This window comes from Zonotrichia albicollis, chromosome 8, assembly GCF_047830755.1.
Source record: "Zonotrichia albicollis isolate bZonAlb1 chromosome 8, bZonAlb1.hap1, whole genome shotgun sequence".
In the NCBI taxonomy this organism is placed as follows: Eukaryota; Metazoa; Chordata; class Aves; order Passeriformes; family Passerellidae; genus Zonotrichia; species Zonotrichia albicollis.
The window spans coordinates 415,671-434,709 of record NC_133826.1 but is presented as its reverse complement, the minus strand read 5'-3'; the positions used below and the strand labels follow the sequence as shown (position 1 = coordinate 434,709).

Below are 19,039 nucleotides of genomic sequence, written 5' to 3'. Positions count from 1 at the left end.
ATGCTAACATTTACAAGACAGTTTAGCAGAAAAACTGGTTTATGTCTGTAAAATAAAGAAGTGTTACCTGAACATCAGGTAATATTTTCAGATATAACATGGGGACTCATTACTTAAAACATGCACATTTTTTACTAGAAGTGCATTCAATAGTGATTAAGAAATGCAGTCAGTATAGCTTTCCCTATAGGTAAATATTTGTTACACTTACCTCTGGGTCACAAGTCAGGTTTGCATACTTGCACAGTGTTTGATTAGCCATTACTTTATACACAGGTTCTCCTGATGTGGCCAGAAAACTGAATTAAATATTTTAAGGAGGAATCACAGAACTGTGGTTTCTGAGCAACTTGGGATTCTGCAGTGGGTAACCACTAGCTCTAAAGAACTTGTATATATAGCAGAAAAACTGCAGAGATACAGCTGAAGGGTTGACAGACAAAACCAAGCACTCTCATTACTTAAAGGACTACTGCAAACTCATCCCTAGAGCTGTAATAACCCCTGACCAGAATGGGCAGGGCACATAACATTGAAAACCATCCCCATCTCTCCTCCATATCTATCTTTGACAAAGCAGATTATACAGTAGTTCTTGTATTTTGGCAGAAGTAAATACAGAGCATAAGGATGAATTAACACTGCCCTGATCAGTAACAACTGACACTCTTTGCATATGAAATAACAGCTGCTTTTTAATCAGCAGTTTTCCCCTTTTTTAATCCTTACCAAGCCCTTGCTGTTAGGCGAATCAGAGGAGATAGTGCACTGTATATTCACACGCTCCTTTCTCATATTTTTCTGAACAAAACACATACATAACCCATTCCACCTCCAGTTAACTAAGAAACCATTAACATCAGGCCTGTGGAGCACACAGCACATTAAAGACCATATTCACTCTTCACTGAAGGCCCATTTCACCCCCAAGAGTCAACCTTATGCAGTACACAAGGCTTTGTACAACCCCCCTGCCTTGGCCTGACTTTTAGTCCATTTTTTTTTTTTTAATCTAATAAAATCACTGTCTGGCTTGTGCATCACATGTAGATGTGCAGTGTAGAAGACTGCATCAGAAGAGTAAGTGCTAAGTGACCAAATAGTCCTCTGAATATTGGTTTAATTAACATGAAATAGCAGAATATTATCTAGTCTTGCAGACCAGAAAACTTGCTCCAGATAGGTACACAGACAGAAGGATACACAGCTGTCACAGCCCAGTAGGAAATACAAATTGCAATGAGTAAGAAGGTGACGATTGGGTAGAACAGTGTAGACATTATATAGCCAATTGCCCTATAAAAGAAACACAGTATATCAATAAGCTGTAACAATTCCAGAAAGTAGCTTTTTATCAGTCCTCTTCTAGCAATTTTAGTTTCAGAACCTTGTTGACACTCATAGCATAAGCTAGTACTGAGATCTCAGAATACTGCAGGAATTTTTTTTCTTATGTATTCAAGCCTCGACTTTGTAATTTCTACCACTCCACTTTTATTAATGGTACTAGAGTGAACTTTTTCCATTTGCCATGTTCCACCTTATCTTCTACTTTCTCTTTCTTCATGATTGCTTCAGAGACCTATCTCTTTCCAAGGCCATTAACTGATTTCCATGACATCTTCTTGCCAGCTGCTACAGACCCTTTATGTCCTAATTCCCACTCTGCTCATCCTGTGTTCTTCCTTCACTCCTACAGAATTGAAACGACCTTATTCTATTTTGTATTTGACAACTCTGTTCCCAGCAACTTTCCTGCCTTAAGCACTAGCTATGTAGGGGCAGAGACAGTCAACTTGTCTTTGCAATGCCTGGACAGACTGCACCTTCCTGCCCTTATGTGCCTTTCCTTGCACATGCTGTACATAAGTGGTGCTCACCTATGACTAATGGAAGGCAAAATTAATAATTGCCTTTTTCTGTTGACAGCTTAGACAGCTTCTTTTAATATCAAGGTATATGTAGCCTGATATTCTACTGCTAATTCCTGTGGCTAGAATGTGACTAGTGGCAGGAACTTGGCCATGCTAGTTCCACTCTGCCAGGGACTCATTCTCTGAAGTGGGAGTTGATACCAGCCCTCTTGGTAAACCTGCTGCTATCCCAGAAGTGAACATCTCCAACTGGTTATCTCACTGGATGTAAATTCAGAAAGCAGGTGCTTTGTTTACTCAAACTTACAGGCTGGCTCTCTTTATCACAAACCTTTTTGTCTAGTACTATTTCTTACAGTATTTCTTCTATAACTTAGGGCACCTCTGATGTAATTTGTTTTATAGGATGCAGTTTCCAGACAGCAAAAGGAGAAAAATTTACTCAGTTTCTAAAGGTAAGCAGTAAATGCTGGGGGGAATTCAAGGAAACTGTCATGTCCAATCCAGAGGTTTTGAGCCAAACATCAATTGCTGTCTGAGCACAGAGACAAAAAAGTCTATTACAAGTCACACAGGAGGACACAAACTTATGCTGTTTGAGAAATAATCACAACAAACTGGCTGTGTTCAGCAGTTATTGGCAGGCCTCTTAGTATTACAATAGGACATGAAATAAAACAACACACACGCTGGAACCTCCAAGGTAAAAAAAAGGGAAGTTTATTTCTCGACCTTGATATATATAGAATTGGAAAAGTGATCCTGGACTGGAGGATGAAATTGCCACCTCTTCAATGACACTGGTCAAATCAACAATCCATGAAATTTCTCCTCCTCCAGAAAGGAAGGCAAAAACAATCATTATTTACATAAAGTGCATGAGAACTCCATTACAAAAATGTGAACATCAAAAGGCTTAGAAGAACTTAGAAAAACAGGGCGACTTAGTTACCATTAAGTTAGTTACCATTAAGACCATGCCCTATTATTCCAAAACACTGATTAACAACTCTTGTTTCTAACTATGGATTTCAAGTCAATTACTGGCATTATAACTAATATTTTTGAAAATGTAGCTAAAAGGTATTGAAAAACATAATTTGATTTTCAGTCATTAGCACCTTATTTTTTATCTTCCTAAATATATGACCTGGTCTGTTAGGTTTACAGTAATTACATACAGTGTTTCATCTCATCCATTATGCATGAAAGCAAGAAGTTCACCTTCAAGTAACCTTTCCATGCTGCTGGAAAACTACAGAATGTTATTACTAATCAGCAAGAAGTTTATGAACTTTCTAAAATCCTTCCACTTGTCAAGGTTGTGAACAAGGGTTTTGAAGAACGTTAAAAGTGTTCCTGGATTTTAATGAATGGGAATTAAAGAGTATAATTTAGTGCTGCCTAAATTAATTGCTATGTTCTAATTGCACAGTAACATAAGACAGGAAACAGATACCTGGCTAAATGCAGAACTTCAGTATTTCTTAATTCCATGACAAAAATCCCAAATTGTGATTCCTGGGAACCGCAGAGGCAATAAAGATGGCAGAAAACCACAAGCAAGTGCTCATAGATAAACTTAAAACTAACGCTATGTGCTCTGAGAACACAGGCTTGCTTTCAGGACCTATGAGACCATAGCCTATTTGCAGTGAAATTCAAGTGACATTTTAAGTCAGTCAATTTTAAGTCCGTTTATCCTTTGTAATACTCTCAATTAAAAAAATCCAAACTCCAAACCAAACCAAAAACAAACAAAAAAAACCAAACCAAACAAAGGAAAAAAACCCAAACAAAACAAAAAAAAACCCACTAAATATTCTGTGTAAAACTGTTTAAAACAGGAACCACTGTGAACAAAGCCTGTGCAGATTTCAGGAAACACACAACAAAGAGGTCCCTTTAGCCCAGAACTCCCATATCCTGGTTTGCCTTCTTCTTTACTCAGAGCTAAGAACACGTATCTTAGACCACATCCTCTTACAATGTCTGGTCACAGAAGTTTCTCTCTGCACATTTATGCCTGTCCACACAGAAGTTCGACTGGACCCAGTAGAATCTCCTAGCCTTTCCTAAATAGAAGGCAAAGCCAAAACAACACTAATCCTCCACCACTAGTATAAGACTCAAGGAACAATCCGATGACAGAGAAAAGTTGGCACCTACACGTCCCAGCCTCCTATAAACAGTATACCACACTTAGATTTTCTGCTGAGACACCTTCTTTGCACTAAGCATATGTGGTAACATTAAGAATGTATGAATTCTTAAGGCAAGAAGCAGAAAGATAAGAAATACCTTACTTTAAAAGAGAAAGCTCTATTAAGCACGACCTCATTAAAAGGTAACTGATATTCCTTGAACGCCTCGTGTGAATTCCTTGTTGAACCTGTTTCATGCAACAAATGCAGTGTTGTATTTTAAACCCCAATTTTCTGCCCTTGGTAATGAAAGATAGAGTTCTAGAAGAGTGTACTCTAAAGATCATTTAATAAAATTCAACATATATTAAAATCAGACAAACATACCTACTACCTTCCTTCAACAGTGCAATAGCAATCCGAATCCGATTTCTTAGGAAGATCAGCATCAGTATGATTATGACTTCAACACCACAAAGCATTATCACTGTAAACAAGCAAATAAAGAAATTAGATTTATCAAGAACAAAACCAATATGCTGCTTCTGTAATTTTTCCTTGTAATTTGAACTATTGTTCATGAACTCTGTAAAATTCTGTGCCTGAGCAGTTCTTTCTACAACTGCACCTGCCAAACTTCAATACCATTTCATAGGTTTTGAAGTCCCATTGAAAAAAAATTCTGTTTGCAGTGAGTTAGTCAGAGTGTATATGACCCTGATATTTATGTTTTTAACAGAAAAATGGAACATCTAATTCTCAGAAAAATATTAACTTCAATGTGACTGCAGTATCTAGCCTTAGATACAATTCATCCTTTACAAATTGTACTTTCCATAAACAAGAAATTTGCTCATAATACAAGCATTTGTTCATGCTATACTGTTGCTCATTTATAGTATTTAGATAATAAAAAATAGGAGATGAAGAGTCAAGTTTTTCATGGAGAGTGCATTTTTCTGATCTACATTGTTCTAAAATGTATATGTACTAAAATCAAAAGGTTTGTTTGAGTATTACCCTGGCATGAGCTCCTTTCAGCTCATTAAAGTTAAAAAAAAAAAGAGACTAAGATAGGACCATCCTGGTCAAATTACTTTCACCTTCCAGTTGCATTGCTGGAATCATGCTCTGATATTAGAGAGCTGAGAGCTCTTAACTACAAGCAGCATTTGAATCATAACTCTGATTTCAGTAGGGTCTGCTTCTGTCTGCTTTCTATTCGTGTTGGTTCAAAACCTACTTCTGCAGTAGAAAGTAAGAAAAATCTGGGAACTTCACCTAGAGAAGACTGAGTCTTTAATGCCTGAAGCACACATCCTCCAACTCTGAGACATATCCATTTATTTTTGGTGCTTCAGATCATTAGACAACACTTAAACCAGCCCAGTAGGGGCAGATTATTGTATGCAGCAGGACCTGCGTCCTCCAGCTGAGCCCAAGAAGTTCTGTGGAGGGAGAGGAAGACAGAAGGGACAGTATACCCTGAAGTATCTAAAAACTTATGTGAAGGTTTGCAAAGGAAGATGAGATTTGGCTTTAGGTCCCACAGCTTAGATAGAGTCTCAGAATATCAGACCCAATAGTCACAGATGATGTTGAATTGCAATCCCAAGTATTACCCCTGGCAACAGAACTGCAGGTGCCATTTCCCCATGAAGGAATATAAAAACAGGTCTCTTTGAAGTTGGTCTCATTCCAATTTGTCTCTGTTAGATTAATGTACTTGTCCAAAACACTGTGAAAAAGGCAAGCATTGTCAGTACATGATGAGTTCTAGACTAGGACTCTGACTACGTTTTCTTCAAGGATATGTAACTATTTACTTTGCTAAGTGATTTTGGAAAAGCAATTTAATTCCTGTGTACCGTAATTTACTCTTGTGAAAGTGACACTCAACTCTAGGTAAACTATACACTGGCTGCTAAGAATCAGGCAGGGGAAGAGCCTGAAGAGTTACAGGGGAAAAAATGCATAATAAAGTCCTAATATTCTCTACGGAGAGCACACTAAAAAGCTCAGCCTCAACAATATATATAGAAGATGTCTCATAAGCTCAATGATCCAACACAGAAGTAAATGAAGATATAAATAAGAGATAGGAGATTTAAGCAGTAAGCTGCTGCTCTATTAATTTAGCTACCAATAGGGAGAGGCAGTGTTTTTGGTTATGATCCATTCATCATCAGTTACAAGTCTGTGTGTCTTCAAACAGAGCAGTAACAGGAGTGCAAGTAATATTCGACAGTTATTTCTTCCCTCTTCTGCTCCTCCTTTCTTGGGGGGTGGAGCGTGTATGCTGCAGGTTGTCTTGTTCCAGTAGGATTTTGTTTAAAATGGTTTATTTCACAGTCTTAGATCAGACAACAAGAAAATTCAGTGACCTAAGTGTAAACTGACAGGATACCTCATTGTGGTCCTCAGCATCCTCACAAGGGCAACTAGAAGGGCAGGTACCGACCTCTTCATTCTCATGACCAGTGACAGGACTCCAGGGAACAGCTGGAGCTGGGTCGGGAGATTTAGGTGGGAGATCAGGAAAAGGTTCTTCCCCAAGAGTCAGGCACTGAACAGACTGCCCAGGGAATGGTCATGGCCCCAAGACTGCCAGAGCTCAAGGAACATTTGGACAATACTTTCAGGCACAGGGTGGGATTGTTGGAGTGTCCTGTGCAGGGCCAGGAGCTGCACTTGATCATACTGATGGGCCCCTTCCAACTTGGCACATTTTATGATTCTAAGACACAAAGCAAGTGTAGTTATTAATGTGACTTATTAATCGCATTTCTGGGGCTCTCAAGGAGGGAGAAAAAATTATCAGAGAGAGAAAAGTACACTTCCTTGCACAACTTCATCATGATGAACTTAATTACTGCCTTCTGCTTTCCCCATGGTGAAGACTGAACACACAGGAAGTAGAATGCTCCTAACAAAAGATTTTTTCATTCTTATCACTAGTGTGATTGCATTATCTCCCCTTACAAATATACGAGTCTCTTTTGAAAAAGCATATTTTTACACAATACAGAGAAAAGGAATTCTGCTTTCTCCTCTGAGCAACATGTGTAGAGGAGGAGATTTAACAAGGCAGAAAGTATATTAAGACACTGACTGATTTTCCTGAATATCCATTAACAGATATCGAATGTAAAAGGGCACTTACTAAATGCTAACCATGTTTGCCTCAGCTGCAGGTACACTTTGAAGTCTGTCTGGAATCCAATATCATAAACAGTGAGGTCAGATCCAGGTATTCCTTTTAGATGATCATACTCCCAGTAACAATGCCAGATGCCTTTTAAAAAACAATCAATAAAATAGGAGTGTGTATGAAGAGCGCAAAGATGCAAATTAAAAAAAAAATCTTACAAGCCAAATGTTTTGCTTTTGTAGAAGCCTGTCAGGTCAGCAAAGCCCAAAAATGCATCACTGTGAGACTAGCCAATTATGATATCATATATACGGGAAAGAAATATCAGTACAAGTGATTACAGACTAAGCATACTGTGCATAGGTAATGCAGGTTACTACATCTGCTGCTAAGTATCAGCACAGCTGGATTCTTACTGCATTGTGCTGCCATTTATGTCCTTCTCACTTAATTGTGTCTAAAACTAGGCATTAATTTACCCATTGTACCATTTAATTGAGTTAACTACTGATTTTCCAGACTTAAGCAGTAAGAAAAAATAGTCTCAGAGGCTAGAAAATTACACCTACCATAACCTATAATTCCAATCACGCCAAAGATGAAAATCCAGAAGAGAACCCCAGCTGTGAACCTCAATAACACAAGGAACAGCAGACTCAACATCATTGCAATGAACAGTCCACTAGAAAGTGAAGAAACAGAAACACAGAGAAAATGAGTGTAAGAATCTATTCACATTCTTGCATTCCTGTTACTTCAAATGAGGGTCACTTCATCTCACATAATAGCATGATTTGTAAAAAAGTATTTCAAAATCTTCACAATGAAATACATTCTCATGGCTATCTGCCATTACAAACAAACAGCTTATATATGATGATCTCACATATGTGTACTAGGTTCTCAGGCTGGTTGAATGGGATTAATAGAATGCCTTTTTTGTCACTTACACCAGCTGAAAAACTCACTGCCTTTTTCAGGCCACAGTCTAATCTACAGTACAGAAAGTTAAATTGGAGGGATACCTATATGTGGGGAAGTTGCTGGTTTATGTCCTCCACAGAAAATCCCTGCTTGCAAAGAAACAATGTTAGTAAACAACATTCTAGAAGCTTCCTAGGGAAAAAAAAAAGAATTACATTTAGGAGAAAAACCATAAGGAGGTTAGAAGGACATAATTTCTACTCATCACCGCTTCTATTAATCAGAAGAAGAAACGATCAGGGCACTATGATGCATAGAAAGAAACTGTTAAGAGCCTTTCTATGAAGTCCCTAAAGGCATTACAGTGCCTTTTCTTCATCAAGACAATAATTAATGTAATGTAATGTAATATAAGGTAATATAATATTTGTTTTCATTTCACTCCTAGAAAGCAAGGAAAAAATTATTGCAAAAGGCTTTTTCACTCCACATGGCTTTCTAAACAATTATGAAGAAAGCAATATGAATATTAATCCCATTGAACAAATATCCAGCTCAGATGCTTTAAAGAACATTTCATGTCTCATTATTTTTAGTAGGTGTTACATGCGAATTTTGTATCAGTACAGACCCAAAAAAATTTAAACCCTCTTCTCGCCTGTGTTCAGTAACTTTTCTTCTGAATGTTCCCAGCTTATTTAGCCAATAACCAAAGCTAAAAAAATGGGACAGCCTGATCATAAAAAAAATCACATCAGCTTATTTAGTTAAACCTTTCTAACTTTGCCTTAAGTCCTATGTCTTTAATGGCTTCCTAGCCTGATGTATTTTCCCTTTCTGAATGATTTACTGAAATTCAGAATATATTCCTCAAGAAAAGTTGTAGTTTTGGGGCTCCATCTTGAAAGCAGTAAATTACTTTTATCCAAAGTTATCTTTAGCTATACATGAGTCCTAGTAACACCAAAACTGAGTACATAGTAGCAGCTGCCTTCAACAGACTCGTTCCCTTAAACTGAGGCTTGAAGCAGTAGTTCTTTTGAGGTATGCTAAAAACACTACAGCAATTCCATATTTAAATTCTAATCCAGCCTCCCTTCAGTGTCAAGCCTTAACTGTTAAAAACTTCACCCAACCTCTGGCACTTAAATATATTTGTCCAGAAATCATTTGATCTATGCTATCATTGGGTGAAAAGTGTGAGGAAAATTATACCCAACTACTTTGAAGTGGTAACAATTCCTTACAAAAAAATACCGTATTTGAAATGTGGAAACTTGCTTCAATATTTAGAATTTCTGTTCAAAACAATGGTCAGTTCTCTGTCCAGTGTGTCCAGTGGTATCTCCTTTGAAAGACTCTGTACCACAAGCCTGATTTCAGTAAGAGAGAGACCCAAGCTTGCTGAATATCCATGAGTTTCCTGCTACTAAATATTGTGAGCTGAGTATCAGACTATGAGAAAGCTGTCTTTCCACCAGTGTCTGAACACCTTTAAAAGCTGACAACTTGTGTTTCTGAACTGACTAAACCTCCACATTATTATCTAAAGTGTGTATTAAATGCTGTGGGTTTGCATTCAGGATTGACTAATGTATGCTTAACATGTGCATGTTAAAGGTTCTCACGTGGCAACAAATTCGGTTCCTGTTTAAATAGATCAACACACTGGTCCATCAAAATCAATATTGATGGGCTAGGAGTTCACAAATACTTACATATTTGCTTCAACAAAGAAGCTACTTCTCTTGTTTTGGTGCTGCATTTTAATTAATTGGTGTTTAGTTAATATTAATTGCAAGATAAAGTTAATACTGTTCAGTAATTGTTCTTGATGCTGCTTTGCCTGCTGCATTGGATTTATGGATTCATATTGAACTTAGGGATTATAATGGGTTTAACTGAATATTGCTTGCACAAATTCAGAAACTATCTGTTTTATATATGTACAAGTAATACTTGGCAAGTGCAACTGGCTTGAAAGTTACTTAATTAAGATTTTTCAGTTTTGGAATTGCTACACACATGGGTGCTGCAACAGAACCCTGCTCCTCCTGATTTTCTGACTGGTAGGACATTAAAAAGCTATTCCAGATCAACTGACACTCTATGTATGTCTGCTGTACTATCCTTACCATCCACAGAACTGTAACTATCTTATTATCATGTGTGATGAAAGGAAATTACAGTTTATCGAGTTTTAAAGTAGAATATGTACCAAATACATACACAATATATCTTTTTTTATTTCCTGCACATTCCAAAATGAGTTTTGAAACACTAAAAATATCAAAAAAACCCTTACATTAAAATCCAATACCAAGAAATGGCATAGTCTTCAAAAATTTTCATTCCAACTGATCTTGCATCCAGGACATTATTGATGCCACTGAGAAAAGAAAAATAAAACAAAAGCTTGCTTCAGGTAGAAAAGGAGAATTTATTTAAACAACAAATATGATCAGTGAAAGAATTTGGTATATCTTTGGTAGTGATAAGAGTATACTACAATTTTTTTTACAACTATACTCCAGTTCTGTCACCAAATCAACACCAATCACAGTTACAGCAAAGAAAAATCTGCATAAGAATGTCTCTACAAGTCCTGAAAAAAATTAATTAAAAAGGCTTTATTGTCATAATTGCTTATTATGTCACAAGGCAAGGGTATACTATCAATATCTGCAATGTAGCAAGGGACAAACAGTGGTGACTCTAGAACTGCTAATAGCATAGAACCAGAAAACAGGTCAGTGAAGCAACTTGATGGAACTGTTTTTCTATTTTGCAGAATGCTCACCCACATAATAGTTTTCCGAAGAATAGCCCAACACATTATTTTTTACCAGAGGCAGGAGCACTCAGATGAGGTGAGATGCCCAAAGTACCAGGCCAGCCCATGGTAGTGGAAAGGTCATTACAGAACAGCATAGCCAAGGCCATTCCTGACTGGCCTGAGTCCTGCAGCATAAGGATTGCATTTTGAACCTCAGGCAACTTTCCTTGCAAAACTTATTTTTGCTAGAAAAAGCAATAATTATTTCAAAAAATGACTGAGACCGTCAGACTTAGGCTTTTTGCACGTTTTGCTCCTATCTGCACACCACAGTACTGGATTTCCTTAATGGAACTTTGGAAGTGCTCAGGCACAGAGAAACCATTTGATACCGAGTCTAGCTTGGGTACCCTCAGTCATTTGCTACAAGAGATTCTGATTTTTTAAAATTATTAAATTATTGTGCAATCTCAGAATCCAACAAACACTAAAGAAGGATAAAACCTACTTTGCAGCTTCCCTGAGATCAGTTACATTTCTTGTTTTCCCTCTTCCATCTTTGAATGTAGTCTGATTTGCCACGGTCAACACACCATTCTTCGTGGAGAAGTCTGGGAAGCATCTCTTCAGAACTATTCAAAATATCAAAACAAAGCCTGCATATTACATCTCATGTCAAGCTCTGCTTTTATCATGTGTGTTTTGCAACATACTTAAATAATTTCAGATTCACAGTCAATTGTTTTTCAACTGATTATATAGCAATATGTTGATTTGACAAATCTTGGAAGAGCCATTGCATTCAAAATTATGATTTTTATGCTTGGAGGTTTTTTGTCTAAGCTCAGGCAGGGTCGGATCATAGATTTCAACTGGAGATTCTAGGTCCTACCAAATAACAACAGTACTATACATAGGAGTTTAAGAATTTGTAATAAATGTGGAACTGACTCTCTGTCAGTATCTGGGCAGCTTATAAAAACTGCAGCTTCTCAAATATGCCATTTTATGGTAATAATGAGACCAGCCCCCAAGGACAGATTCAACTTGACTGATCATGAATCATATTAGCCCCAGCCAATATATAACAGCAAGTGTTGCTTTCCTTATATGCCAGATGAGCTCCAGTACCAGGCACTATCACTAGATATTCTTGGAGATGAAGCAACGGAAAAAAGATACAAAGAGCTGGTTAGAGAGAGGGAAGAGGAGATTACAAAAAAGCGAGAAAAGGAGGTGTTTGCATACTGTTTTACTCTGCCCCGTTCTTTGCTGCAAAACATCCTTGGTTTCATTCCAAAGAGAAGAGCAGGTGAGTCCTCCTTCAGAGGTGTACTTCACATAACTATTCAGTGCTTTCCTTAACAGATTGCAACAAATACTGAAGCCAGGGCTCAATATTCCATTCCAATATCTATCTCCCCCAGCAATTATTCTGAATAAATTATTAAGCAACATATCTTAACATATCTTTTCCTCCCACTGTAATCTTTGCTCATTGATGTAGTCTAAAAGAATATAAGAGCTTCTTTGCAAGTTATTTTATGTCTTTTGGGTCAGTACTTCAGTTTTCATACAATTCAGACTATGTTTTAAAAATTTAATCCGTATCTTCTCCTTTTAATGACATGTTCCTGGTTTACATGATTCCTACTTTAAAGTATGGCAAAAATAAACAGCAATTTCTTCTTCTGTAAGATTCTGGGTCAATACTACACTTGTGCAGCTGAGATGAGCTCTGAGATCAGTGGTTATCTACTCAGAAACACCTGCTGACCATAGTGACATTTTTTGCTCTGGAATTCCTCCATATGTCCTGCATAGCCAGCACTGCACTGAAAGGAGAGCTGCATTGTAACTGGGCTGAAGTATCGTTTGAACTTCAACACCTGGCCGTATGATCCTTCCAACATTTGTAGCATTTTCTTTATGCCAATGGCATCGCTTGCTCTTGCTTTGGAAAGCACAATTTCAGTTGAAGAGCTTTTGCTATCAGTGATGATTCAAGAGCAAGAAAGAGCTCAGCTTGACCTGATCACACGCTGAATATTCGCAGACGACTGTTAGAAAAAATATTAATAAATATTTGTGTTTTCAAATTGAATTGATTTATGCTTTAAAACTGAATGAATGTGAATGTCAGATAACAAACAGCTCCTAGTGATGTTGCTGCAAAACACATTTCAGACTGGAGTTGTGCTTTAATATGAATGCTCACAATCTGCTAAGATGTGTATAAGAAGTAGAATCACTCACAAGGCCTGCTTGGAATGATCATCGAAGGACAATCTTCATCACGTAGGACTTGAGCAATAGACTAAAAAGGGGAAAAATAGGAATGCTGAATCACAGTGTAACAGTATGTTTGTTTTTCACCCAGTCTGAAGAATGCCCCAAACTGGGCTTTGTAGCCTCCTCCCCAAATTTCACTGGTGGAGCTGCAAGATACATTTATATCTAAGTGAGAATCCAAACTGTCATTGTGATTTGGGAAAAGACTGTTCTTTTCTTTTCTAGTGACATAAAAGACTTTTGGATCAGCATCTAAGCCAGAACTGACTGGACAATTGTTCCTTGCCTACCCTTTATCTTTTCTTTTAAAGAAAAGTAAGATTTTAATCCAATTAATGTAGCTGAATTGCAAGACATTTTAAAGACGGGAAAAGTAACCAGTACATTTGAGGACAAAATCAGTTGTATGAAGGATAGATTAATTTTCTTAGCTACCTTTCCAAGTAGCTATAGATGACTTAAGAGCCTTAAGAATTGGTTTGAGACACTCTACTGCTGTGGGGTACTTAAGTACTAAAGGATACTGCTTGCCACAGTACTGCAACTGAATGAGTAGCTGCAGGTAGTCTTTTAAGCCAACAGCAATCATTTGAAGAGTGGAGGTTTAGTGTGCATTCAAGACCTTCAGCCTAGATTAAACAAGTGTCAAATCACATAAATGGGACATCTCCTTATATGCTGAAATCAGAATAATTCAAATCTTTGATGCAGCTCAGTAAAATCATGCATACTAAATACTGCTTGAAGAAAAAATGTACTTTATCATCTACAGATACATACACACCTTGCGAGGATTGTTAAAACCGGGTTTGCAGAACTGTTTGAAGTAATTCCACTGATCTGGTCTATATCTGTAGGAAGCCTGAACATCAATGTAGGTTGCAAACCTGTCTGGGCACTTTGAGACACAAAGCTGCAAGAAAAGAAAAAAATAAGTAAAGACACACTCTGGGTAGAGAAGGGTAAGGAAAGTCAGTGTAATGAAAAAGCAAGAAAAATGCCACTGCCTTCATTAATGTTTATTGCTGGATTTAGAAAAGATATGTTCTCCTTTTGATTCCCTAAATGAATACTTCTAGAATTCTTTGATAGAAAACACTTTCAAAGTGTGTTCTCCTCATATCTGGCATATCAAGTCCCTCTCTGTATCTTCTTAGGTTCCACACATTCTGATAGGCAAGAAGAGCTTTCAGTCTGTTGAAAAGAGTATTATTTTTCTGGGCAGGAAGAAAAAACCTCTGAAGTCCTCCTCTATATCTATCATCAGCAGTACATAAGAGCAAGGGGGTGTGACAGCTACTTCTACAGGATACATACAATTTTTTCCTAATACATGTATAAGGGGAACTTTATTTAAACAAAGTCTCACTAAAATCCAGAGTCTCGGGTACTGTTATTTCATCCTTCTACACAACCTCTTCAGTCAATTACATCTATACAAATATTGTCAAGTTAGGCATAAATAACTCAAAAGTGACTTTTAACTGTAGACTAAGAAAAGACTTACAAAGCCAGGGGATGCCTATGAGAAGAAGTCATGCTCACATGACTCATGGTATAGCCATTATAAGCCAGATTTATGTGAGAAATCAGGTGAGGACTGGGGTTTATTGAATGCGTCCACTGAGAAGTTGTGATTTAGGATATGGAGAAGTGGCTGCCCCAATGAACAGACTCTGAAGGTTCTGCTGGTCCCTGGAATCACACTAAAGACAGACATTCTGACTCCTCAGCATTAAGAATGTGAGGTGGTTTGAATTCAATCTTTACAGCAAGCTTGAGCCTTTTCTAGAAGGCAGTTTGTTTCCAAAGCTGTGCTATCCAAACGCCCTTTGCAAAGCTCTGCTGTCCAAGTACCAGAGAGACATCATGCACCAAAACTGTCAAGGGCATTCCGTTCTAAGTAATTCACCAAAAAGAATTTTGGGAAGAGGTCTTGTACTAATCCTTAAAACACAGCAGATACTGCAAGAGGGTCTTTCTATAGGAGTATTTTAGTCCTATGGACTACCCACAGGCCAAGGAACAAAGAAAGAAGAGTTTTGTCCTTGCTGGACAACAGGTGACTAACAAGTACACACTTTACTATAAACTGTTTGCTATCTATGAAACAGGCAGTGAAATGTGCTGTCTATGGATCCAATGGACTGTATTAACTGTTTTCAAATCCAGCCTTACTCAAGAACTGAAGCTCCTCTCATGTTAGTTCTTGGGGGTTCTTCCTCCTGATATTTATATGTATAGGTCAGGAATGAAGGACCCTGTTTGCAGTTCAAAAGAGGAATCATCAAAAAAAATTTCTTCAGCATTTTTTGAAACAACCAGTCATTTAACCATCTACAGTAACAAACAGCATTCAAAAACAGCATTCTTAGTTTTGGAGATGTTGCATATTTGAAAACAAACAAAGTAACTACTCTGGTCCCAAAAACACTCCTTTAACAAGTATTTCACCCAATTTGATTCATGGCCATTGCCAACCTGACCACAGCACCAGTCAAATCCCACATAATGACCTCATATTGCTGAACAGACTGAACTGTTCTAGTGAAAGAGTCTTAAGACTGCAGGGCAACAGCGTCAATGTGTGCATGTGGATAGATGGGGATTCCTGAAGCAAATCTGCAGCTGATGGAGCAAGTTTTCATTCTGACAGCAACTAGCCAGTCTTAAGAGGGTTCTTGCTCTTTCTTGTTAGAGATTTTCATGTTTTATGATCAGGAAAATTGTCTTGCAAGAAAGATCAGGAGGTTAATCTTAACCCACACAAATGCAATGACTAGGTTTATTTCACAACTTCACAAGGAACGACAACAAATACAACAAACAGAGTGCAAATTGTGAAATAAGGCAAGAATAAGCTTTCAAAATCTTCACGTTTGAAAGAGCCATAGGCTCCAATCACACCTAGATAATCCTGTCAATGGCAATATGCACAGTTTCTTGAACATGTTCAGCTCCAAAAACCTTAGGTATAAATCAATATTTTCTGCATGCACTGAATACTACTGGATAGCTGCCTGCAATGAATTCATAAATAAAAAATTGTTGTGTTCAAGTCAGTGGACTTTTTCTGTCTACTCTTATCCAAAATATACAATCTTGTGCATTTCCACTTCATTTTTCTGACCGTCACACACTACAGAGAGTGTGCTTGCTACAGGTAATTTATAAAACAACCATGTTGTATTTTGAAGGAAATAAACAACATTTTTTAAATCTAAACAAATACATGCCTCATTTTTAAGTACCATGACTAAGATGCAGGGAAAATATTTTATCTCTACATTTTCACTCACCTGTGTTGTAGGGCACTGTAGGTTTATTAACACTACGGGGCTGGCACATTTCAGAATGTTGAAGTAAAACAAAATGGTCTTGTTCCTATGGAAATGGATATAAGATAATAATCACCATAAATATAGGTGCTTATACATCCTACCATTCCAAAATTTGTAGTATACATTGATATTTAAGTTCTATTACTGTGAACATCCATACTGCAAATACAAGACAAAAAAAATCCCAAGTAGACCTTGAATGTTTCACATCAAGACATCTATGAAACCAGAAGTATTTGCTTTGAAGAATGATAATTTTGACACGTTTTTATCTGCAGCATGATTTTAAGCTGAAACAATCTGTGTAGCTGTAGTCCTGCCTTGAGAGGCTGAGGTTTGTAGAATAACCCTGCAAAAACATCATAGTCTCTGTGCCACCAACATCCTGCACATGAAATGCATGCAAACTCACCATCAGCAAATGCTTCACTGTAAAAGCTGCCTAATTTTTGTTGATCAGAAGGTGGCACCAAAATCAATCAGAAGCTTTTTATGGTTGGAAACCAAAAGCAGTTGTTCAGAAAACAGAATATAATATCATCTACTAATAACACTGACAAGATCTCCCTTGATATAAATAAGGGTCAGTCAGTCCCGCATATTTGACATCTACTGGAACTTGGAGCCTTGTGGCAGCTGTCACATAAGTCTGGATTTGTTGGAAACTTAGGACCCCAAGATCTCTTGATTTTAAGACTTGGGTTTTGAAGACAGCAAAATATCTTGTTAGACTTCGCTAAATCAGAAAATTATCAGATGGCTCTAGTGAAGATAATACGGCAGTAGACCTGCCCTTTTTAAACAAAACTTCAAAGCCAGTTAGTCTGGGTTATGCAGTGCCCCTGCATATGCACCCCAAGAAATGGTGCATATGCTCCCCTATGGACTATGAAGGGCCACCAAGTTGATCAGAGAGATGGAGCACTTTTCTTCCATGAGGAAGGGCTGAGAGAATTGGGATTGTTCAGCCTGGAGAAGAGAAGGCTTCAGGGGTGTCCCAACTGTGGCTTTCCCTGAAGGGAGCCTACAAAACATTTAACCTGAAGGGAGTCTACAAAAAATATGGAGTTGCTACTTACTAAGGCCTGGAGAGACAGGGCAACAGGGACTGCTTCCCACTGACAGAGAGTAGGTTCAAGAATCTCCTCAATGTACCAAATAAATGCCAAAATGCAGCCTCAGTAGCTGTATTATTTTCCAGCAAGCCTATATAGGGAGGGTCACTTGTAAATACAAACCAAAAATCACAGTGTAAGAAATAACTAAAGGGAAGACTCAAGTAACATACAAAAAGATTGAATGGGAGTGAATGGTAAGAATCAGAGAGAAACACCTGGCTTCACATCACACAGCATATTGAAGCTGTTTGTCTGAGACTCCCAAAGTCACTTGTCCTCTACTTCCTACTGGTGACAGAGGGGACAAGGACAAGTTGCCAGCATGGTAGGGAGCAGAGAAGTGTTGCAGTGAGGGGAACACACACACGCCACTACAACTTTTTCCTCCTTGCTTTTCCTCTTCGGGAAGTTTGACTCTCCAACAATTGCTATGAAGAATAGTCTTGAGTGTGGAACAGGTTTTCTTTCACTAGCCTGTTTCCCCTGTAAAAAAAACTTGAGAGGATATATAGGCCTAGCTCTACTTCTGTTCCAATCTCTATTTCCTGCTCCTCCCCTTCTGAACTGCCCTTTGGACAGTGGCTTCCAAAATTTTTTCCACAGAAAACTAAATGGAGAAAGAAAGAAGCAGCAAAGGATTATTATCAAACACTAGCATAGCATCCAGCTTCTTGACAGTGACAAGGGCATAAGGCATGCCTACAACTTACCTTTTGAAAGGAAGACGGTGGGTGAAGAAGCAAACCTTTTTAAAATTCTGTTTCATAAACCATTTAGATTTTTAAAGAAAACATAGATGCAACACCTTTCTTCCCTGAGCAACTATTTTCATGTGTAATTACTCTGTTGGTATCAACTAACTAATTTAACTCTTACAATTCAAAATCTAAAATGACAAAAACAGAGACAAGTAAATGGAGCCATTTAGTTCCATTTTCCTCCTGTTTTCCAAGGAGGATGTAGTTACGGCTGCTCATCTCCCAGACTACTCAGTCTCCTTTCTACTGGCATAGGAAAAAAAACAAGAGCCTTTCACTACAGACTTTTATGTTATTTGGTGCATATTGACAAAAACTATAGACCAGGCTAAAATGCCTTAAGACTTCTTTTATCCCAAGGTGGATGAAGAATTACACAACAGGTTATGAATTACCCAAACTTTGGCAGTTAGAAGCTGTGCCAGCTAGTCACCTTCTATGCAACTGCTGACACAATCTTTAAGTTATATTGATACCTTACAAAAAATATTCTCTAAATGACACAAACAACTGCCTTACAGTAATAATTTGGGTCTGGATTTGCACTGGGAAACTAATACATTTCTGAGCTTTATTTGGAATAAATACAGAAAGAGTGTCTATTTGACAGTCTGACAAATACACTGTCTATTTGACAGAGACTTGAAACCTCACATCTTAT

The 19,039-nt window shown here is 37.7% G+C and overlaps 1 protein-coding gene across 3 annotated transcripts in view; it reads right to left on the bottom strand.

The window, feature by feature from the left end:
* SLC44A5 (solute carrier family 44 member 5) overlaps positions 1–19,039 on the bottom strand; it is a 66,646-nt gene that overhangs the window by 12,909 nt on the left and 34,698 nt on the right. For all 3 annotated transcript variants that reach the window (XM_074545526.1, XM_074545525.1, XM_074545524.1), the window contains exons 5-14: positions 16,461–16,545; positions 13,946–14,074; positions 13,126–13,186; positions 11,378–11,501; positions 10,399–10,482; positions 7,739–7,851; positions 7,182–7,313; positions 4,406–4,505; positions 1,204–1,296; positions 212–299 (exon numbers count right to left, since the gene is read on the bottom strand). In XM_074545526.1, the coding sequence (XP_074401627.1) occupies positions 212–299; positions 1,204–1,296; positions 4,406–4,505; positions 7,182–7,313; positions 7,739–7,851; positions 10,399–10,482; positions 11,378–11,501; positions 13,126–13,186; positions 13,946–14,074; positions 16,461–16,545 (1,009 nt within the window). The remainder of the gene's footprint in view (positions 1–211; positions 300–1,203; positions 1,297–4,405; positions 4,506–7,181; positions 7,314–7,738; positions 7,852–10,398; positions 10,483–11,377; positions 11,502–13,125; positions 13,187–13,945; positions 14,075–16,460; positions 16,546–19,039) is intronic.